The 8,303-nt window shown below is 34.1% G+C and overlaps 1 protein-coding gene across 1 annotated transcript; it reads right to left on the bottom strand.

Moving 5' to 3' along the window:
- Nucleotides 1–5,444: 5,444 nt before the first annotated feature.
- On the bottom strand, nucleotides 5,445–6,356 carry LOC141424273 (taste receptor type 2 member 13-like). The gene has a single exon (XM_074077835.1). It carries the CDS (start codon nucleotides 6,354–6,356, stop codon nucleotides 5,445–5,447), a length of 912 nt encoding a protein of 303 aa, XP_073933936.1.
- Nucleotides 6,357–8,303: the final 1,947 nt, after the last annotated feature.

The raw sequence follows: 8,303 nt of genomic DNA, 5'->3' as shown, positions 1-8,303 counted from the left end.
TAATAATCAGAATATATAGGGAGCTCATTAAAGTGTACGGCACTTTTACAACATGCCAAATATTTTGCCAGTCATCTTATGCACATCTCATGGATATGTTTCTCATCCTTGTATCTAGGATGTTTCCTAACTACTGGGACTCAAAACATGGCATGAATGTGACAATAGAAAGTCCAATAGTAATTGTACAACGCTATCCAGTTTTGTTCTTAATCATTGGAGCATTCACTCTGGAAGCCCTAATCCACATGGAGGTATCCTGCTACTCTTAGGCCACAATGCCCAAACCATATACAGAGGCCATCAGGAGGCCTATGGTCAGCATTCCCATCTGAGCAAGTTTTCAATATTTTTTATTCCAGGTTCCAAACTCATAAGCAAAGAAGACTTCATACATCAAATTTCCAGTAGGATGGGACAAGTAGTAGACATACACTGTACATGGATTTTTAAATTCAGGTAAGTTGGATACAAATAAGATGAAAAGTAGACTTCCTCAATTTCACTAACCATATTTCACATACTGAATGGCCACTTGGAAATGATCTCAAATTACTTGTTTCTGAGCTGTGCTGCACTTGGTTTTAGCTCTCAGTTCATTGAATTATCCAAATCTTTTTGCCTAAGTCTGCACATTGAAAAACAAAAGAAGGATCATGTTCTGACCATGTTATTCCTACCCTAATAAAATCCACAAGTGTAAGAAATGGTTGTTGTTTTTACAACATAAAGTTTTGGAATGATCATAACATGTAGCAATAAATTATCACTATACAAATATTTAGCATATGAGAATGCTAATGTTATTATTTCAATATCCAACTCTCTCTTCCTTCCATATCAAATTGAATATATATAATGCCTTTATTTTATTCACAAAAGATAAAGCAAGACTTGTGTAAATGTTTTATAACTTTCCCATATATTGAATGGAATTAATCAATATTAATTCTGATAAGGTCAAAGTCAGAATGCACAATATGTTAGATTCTTTGAGGTAATGCAACTGTTGCATTTTCTTCCCCAAATGCTCTAAAATTTAGTGGAATTGAAATATTTCATGAGATACATATGTAGACCTCAGCGAACAAAAAAACTACCTAAAAACCCCACCAAGAATTCAAACCAAAAAGGCCACAATAAAAAGGAAATATTGTCATAATAGATAGGTGCAAAAAGCCAACAAAACTAATATATTAAGAAGGTAATTCAGAGAAAAACAATATGGGGATAAGGGGTATTTTATTTTTAATCTCAAAAAATGCTTACTAAAAATATCTTTTTTGTATCAGATCTCTAGGGGCTCAGATTCAGCACTGAGCAAAAACTAATTTTTTACTTGGGATTGGGGTTGACACAGGGGTCTACCAGTATAGCCCAGGCTGGCTTTGAACTTGAAATCCTTCTGTCTCAGTTTCTCAAGCGCTTGATTACAGGTGTACAGCATGATACTTGACTCAAAAATATCTTGTAAAATATCATTCATGACTTTACACTCTAGTATAAACCATTAAATAACAAAAAGATAATGTACAAGAATAAAATACAGTGCATTAAACTTGCAAATGTAAGTAGTGAAGAGATATATGAAGTGTGTGAGTAAGGAGGTTGAAATATTAAATAACATTCTGAAACAGTAAAGTTTGAGCACAGACCTAAAATAGGTATGTGGATGAGTACTGCTTTGGTTGGGAGAAGTACATTCCACACACAGAGAACAGTAAATTATCAAGTGTGCTAACACTGGAACTATCTAATGTGTCTGAGGAAGAGCAGGGAAACCAGAGTGGTTGGTGTGGAGAGCATGAGAGGGGACACTGAGAGATGAGGCCAAGGAAAAAGAAGTGTGAGGGTAAATTATGTAAAATCTTAAGGGTAGTGGAAGGACGTGACTTTTACTTGAGTGTGGTGTGAAGACTTTGGAAGATTTTGAGTAGAAAAGTGGTATCATTTCATACACACTAAAATACTCTTATTGAGAATAAAGTCTAACTCTAGAAAAGTTGTAGAAGAGAAGCTAGGCAGGAGGCTGTGGTGTTAATCCAGGGGAACATAATGTTAGACTAGGACAAGGCTTCAATACATGGTTAAATTATGACAATGGTAGTGTGTATTGTAAAATAGGTACAGTATGTGTGTGGGGAGTACTTGTGAAAGGGGAGAGGGTGAATAAAAAAGACTAAGGTGAGAGTATATAGTGGATGGACTTCATATACTTATATAAAATAGAAATGAAGAAACCTACTGTAATTGCTTTAAGTGGGGCAGGGAAGGGGTTGAGGGGGAGATGGTGGAGGGTGATCTAATCAATGTGGAATTGTCACAATGATTCCCGCTGTACATTAAATATATCAATACAAAAGAGCCACCCCAAAGAATATATCATAACAAAATAGGGCTATAGTGACATTCAAAAGTGGATTGATATAGTTTACTATCTTTAGAAAACAAGCAAAGAAAAAAGTTATAATCATTTCAGTAGTGGTACAAAAAATCCTTTGACAAAACTCAGGGGCGTTTCAAATTACAGCTGTCAGAAAACTAGGAATAAATACAGAACCTAAAACTGATTAAGGACAGTTTAACAACCCACAGATAATGTATTAATTCTTAAAACTGCCTTCTTTATTGAAGATTGGAAAAAAGAGGAATGTGTACTCTCATTAAACATATTCATCCTTGTCTCAGAGAGACCCACCAACGAAATAATGAAAGAAAAATTTAAAAACATCTGAAGACTAAAAAAGGGAAAACAAAATTCACTTTTGTCTAGAAAACATGACTGTGCACATATAAAAGCCTATGCAAGTTCCAAAAGAAGGTACTACAATTAACAATATAATTTTATACACTCACAGCATGTAAAGACATTTTACCAAAAATGAATTATATTTATGTATATTAGAAACAATCAAAAATTGGAATTTAAAAAGGCTATCATCTATGACCTTCAGAGAAACAGAAAACTTAAGCACAAATCCAACAAATTATGAATGAAAACTGTGCATTGGAAACTACAATGGACCCAAATAAATGAGAAGATTTGCCATGAAGGTGGCAGATATGCTACCCACGTGTTTGCACCTTCAGTACAAATCCAGCTAATGTTTAGGAAAGCTTCATTAAAGAAATTGATACTTTAAACCCAAAATAAATCTAAAATGAATTTAAATCTAAAATCAAGAAAAACTGAAGCAATTTTGAAGAAAAAAAATTTTGTTGGGCTGAAGTAACATTTAAAAAAGTAGTGTTACATGCACAGGAAATTAACGTGAGTCAACTCCCTGTATAGCTATCCTTATCTCAACCAGCAAAAACACTTGTTCCTTCCTATTATGGCTTATACTCTCTCTACAACAAAATTAGAGATAAGGGCAAAATAGTTTCTGCTGGGTATTGAGGGGGTAGAGGGGAGAGGGAGGAGGTGGAGTGGATGGTAAGGGAGGGGGTGGGGGCAGGGGGGAGAAATGACTCAAGCCTTGTATGCACATATGAATAATAAAACAATAAAAAAAGTAGTGTTAAATAAAGTTATCAAGAGAGTATTTTAGCTTGGCTTCTTTTACAGACTTATAATTCCAGGACTTGGGAGACTGAGGCAGGAAAAATCATAATTTTGAGGTCATCCTGGGCAACACAAAAAAAAGACTATTTTATTGACATAACCCTGGAAATACAAATAAAATAAGCAAAATACACAGTCTAGAAACAGATCAACACACATGTGATCAATGGTTTTTTCAAAGCAGGTATAAACAATGAGATAAGATAGTCTTTGCAACAAATGTTACTGGGAAAAATATGAATATATTTTAAAATGAATTTTAGTCCTAACATTATACTGAAAATAGAATTTCATCTGAAATATACTTGAAAATACAACCCAAAATTATAAAACTTTTACAGATACCACACAATATAATATTCACAATTTTTGAGTTTCCAAAAATTCATTATGTAAGAAAAAACACACTAGCAAAAACAATGGCTACCAGATTTCAAAATAACATTTTGAATGCCATCTGTTTGAAAGATACTGTTAAGAGAGTGAAATGGCAAACACCTTGCTGAGAGAAAATAATTGCAAACCACGTGTCTGATAAAGGATGAATATCCAGAAGATGCAGGCAATGACAATTCAATCATAAAAATGTCAAAGCAATGTACCAAGTTAAATAATACAAAACACATAAAAGAAGTTACAGAAGGCCAAACACAGAAAAAATACTCATCAACATAGGCCTAGATGAAAACGTAAATTACAACCATGAGGTGGTATCACACACTGACTAGGATGGCTAAAATAAAAATAATGGCGTACAAGCGATTGTGGAGTTACTTAATCTTTCTTATATTGCTGGTGGGAAGATAAAATGGTACAACCACTTTGGAGAATTCTTTGGCACTTTGTGTAATGTTAAGCATCTACTTACCGCATGATGTACTCCTAGGTATTTACCCAAAAGCTATAAAATATATCCAAACAAATATACAATACCAATGTTACTCATAATGGCCAATATTTGTGAAACATGTAAATATTCACAAACAGATAAGATGAGTTTTCACAAATGTGGTATGTCTAATAGTGTTCTGGAGTACTACTCAAGAAAACCACTCAAAAACAAATTATTGATCTAGTCAGAAAAACAGATTAACCTTGAAAGCATTATGAAGAAATTGATAAGCCCTCCTACAACAGTCCATATTCTATGTCCATATATATAAGAAATTATAGAAAGCAAAGAATTCTCTATTATTACCAAAGCAGATAAGTGGTTTCCTGGGTAGAGGGAGTGTGGATGGGGAGGAAGGACTGTGAAGGGTGTTGACTTCCTGGTCATGTAAGTGTATACATCATGAAAACTCTGACTAATAATTACACAAATTTCTCTATTTCTGTTCCAAATAACTGTGATAGATATCCTTAATACACCAACAGGGATACATGACATAACAAAATAATCATATCAAATACCCATCTTCAATGAGTGATTCAGAAATGGAGGGCCATAAACAGCCAAGTTGTTCAGGGTTCATAATTAGCACATAAATGTGCTATGGCAGATACTTTTAAATGTTAAGAAATTGTAATTTCTTTAAATGGGTTACAAATTAACAATAATATAGAAATGCATGTCTTACCCTGTAAAGTTCTTAGATCACAGTACTATTATAGATATTCAGTTGAATTTTTTACCATGGCATTTGCATTGGCAATACATAAAAGAAACTTCCTTCCTTCCTTCCTTCCTTCCTTCCTTCCTTCCTTCCTTCCTTCCTTCCTTCCTTTCTTCCTCCCTCCCTCCCTCCTTCCTTCTTTCATTTTACAGGTAGTAGGGATTGAATTTAGAACCTTATGAGTGTTATTCAAGTGCTATACTACTGAGCTATACTTTAACCCTAATAATATATAGCTTGAAACTCTTATGAAATTATGAATTTCATATCCCACATCTCATCTGCTTCAGCACCAAAAGAAAAGCCTGCCTTAACTTGGAATTTCCTAGAATCAAGATAAATGAGTGGCTTGAAGGATACAGTAGTCCAAGAGTAAAGCAAAACATTTGGGCCAATTTGTTCTCATGCACTTTTGAAACCCATGATATGAAATATGTCAGAAAGTAAGTAGCATAGAGGAGGAGGAAAGAGATTACAATTTTCAAGGCATTTGTGTGAGCCTTGGTCCTGGGATCTCTGTGTCCATTGGAAGTAAGCTGCATCTTCTGGAGATGTTTCCACAGGGAGATGATCAGCAGAAGACAAGAAATCAGAGCCAAAGTAAATGGAATTAGGGAGAACAGAGTCATCTTAAGTCTGACCTGCATTGAAAACTTTCCAAGTTTACTAATTTCGGAGCTCCAAGTTGTGTTTCTTACCAATCGATGGATCAAGTCTTCAATATGGATGTCTACATCTATCATATTTAAAATCAAGAGGACCAAGTTTCCCAGCAGCATAATCAGAGTCACTTTCCTTACTCTCCACTTAAGATAGAGAAAAGCAGGCCTGGAGAAAGTGGCTACTTTGAGCAAATATAAGATGCTGAGGATGGTAGCAAACCAGAGACTTAAGTGATTAGTAATTATCCAGGTAAAAGTAATAATTCTGATTTCTGTTCCACTCACAAGTGAAACTGAATAATGCACGGTATGAAACCAACTTGCTGTTATTTTCCAGATGACGCTAACTCTGGAAATGGCCAAGATCATTACAATTTGTTCAACTGAAGACAGCTTTCTTTTGTTGACCAAGTCAATGAAATTCATTAGTATTATGAATCCATTGCTCAAATTCCCAAATATGAACTCTGTGACTGTTATGATGGAGAAGATGTTCTGCAGGGCTCTCCTCATGTTCAAACAGAAAACTCACAAAGTCCACTACTGCTGCCTGTGATTTTGTACAACTAAGCTGTTCTTTCCTTCTTGTTCTCCTTTAATGGTTGGTCTGATGTCAAGTCAGGAATTTCCAAATTTAATTAATCTTCACATTGAGGTTATCATGAAAATTTTATTTTTATCCAGTTTATCTGTTAAGGCCAGCTTAACAGAATTCATTATGTTCTCATCATAGGCTGAAATGTCTCATATGTGATCAGGATGCAAATTCAAACTCACATTTGCAAACATGCAAATAAAGATATATTCAATTTCACGGTTTTGCACACTTTGCATTGTCTCAGCTATGGAAAATTTGGAACTACTAGTTTGAGTCCTGAAGGAAAAGATTATAAAAATCTGATTCATGAAATACATAGTTAAATAAAGCTTTGATGTCTTCCACTAAGGGTCACTGAAAACATAAAAAATGCAAAGTTAGTTGTGTGTTATTTCCCAAGAGTCCTCAGTTTCCAGTGGACCTCAGGCCCCATCTTTAAATATTGGGAAGGCAAAAAAACTGGTCTCAGAGCCTCAGGGTACCACAGCCCCTGCCTCATCTCCACTGGGTGGTGCTCACAACCCTGCACCAGGGGCACCAAATGCCTTCAAGTTTTATTCACGTACCCATTTCTTTTCCAATATAAAGTGAAATAAAGGTAAGTATAAAAACTACTGGCAACCAGTGAAAACAGATCTTCATTATGCCATGAATTTCAAAGTCCAGTGCCAAGCAAAGAGAGAATTATTCATTGTGAAAGGTCAGGTTTCCTCACCCTGACTCTCTCTCCAATGTTACAGAGGGATTGAAGTGTATCTTTCAAGTTCTGAAAATGCAAAGACTGAAAAAAGTCCATTTTGACAATCATGTAAATAAAATGCCATTTTATCATGTTTTCAGTACAATACAAAAATTTCTACTCTGGATAAAGAGAAATATATTTTCATCAAATCAATATATAATTTATGGATTATATGTACATGTATAGCTCATGCTTTGTATTATTCACACAAACCTTCCTACTTTCTTGAGTGATTTGCAGAACACTTATCTATACATAAGGTATTGTAAGTGTGTCATCTTAAAATAATTTATGAATTTCAGTTATAATTTAAAATACCTATTATGAATATACATTTCTCAAGTTAGAACAGAATATGTTGCCTTTAGCAATACCTTGACATTGGGCTGACATACTTGTTTTACATCTGTCCAACATAGCTATGTGGTTTAAAATACTTTTCTGAATTTTAATATTTCCTTGTTTACAGCAAGTAGTAGACTAGAACCCCCCCACTGTCAGGCCTCTGGATTAGATGTTTGGTTACAACATTCACAAAAGAATTTCTCATTACCTCTTTGTTATTGATTTCTGGAAAATCCAATTAATACCAGAGATAATATTCTATACAATGTGCAATGTATTTTGAAATTTGTATTTGGGCATGTGTATGGTCAATTTTGATAAATGTTTTAATTTTTCTGAAAGCAATGTGTATCCTGGAGTTTGTGGAAGCAGGGTTTCATATATATACTGGTTCTGTTAATCATGCTGCTTAAAATCTATTTATCCTTTCAGAGTTCAGTCTCCTTGTTCTGTTAATTATAGAGATTTAATTTCAATCAATCCTACTATATAAGTTCACTCATCTTTTTCTTGAAGTCCAGCCAACTTTTTCTTTATTTATATTGTAGCTATATATCTTCCGTGTAAATAACTTCAGAATTTAGCATCTTCATGGTAAATTTACTCCATAGTCTTATGAAATTCCATGATCTATTCTACTGCTTTTTCCTTATAATCTATATTACTTATATAAGAACAATTTTACTATCTTGTTTTTAGTATTAATTCATTCTTTGTTTTCCGCATATTTTCAACTGTCTATGACATTATTGTGAAGATCTATATTGTGTAAGCA

The sequence above is a fragment of the Castor canadensis genome, chromosome 6, assembly GCF_047511655.1.
Source record: "Castor canadensis chromosome 6, mCasCan1.hap1v2, whole genome shotgun sequence".
Lineage (NCBI taxonomy): Eukaryota > Metazoa > Chordata > Mammalia > Rodentia > Castoridae > Castor > Castor canadensis.
Note: the sequence above shows the minus strand (reverse complement) of the source record. Positions and strands in the feature narration are given on the sequence as shown.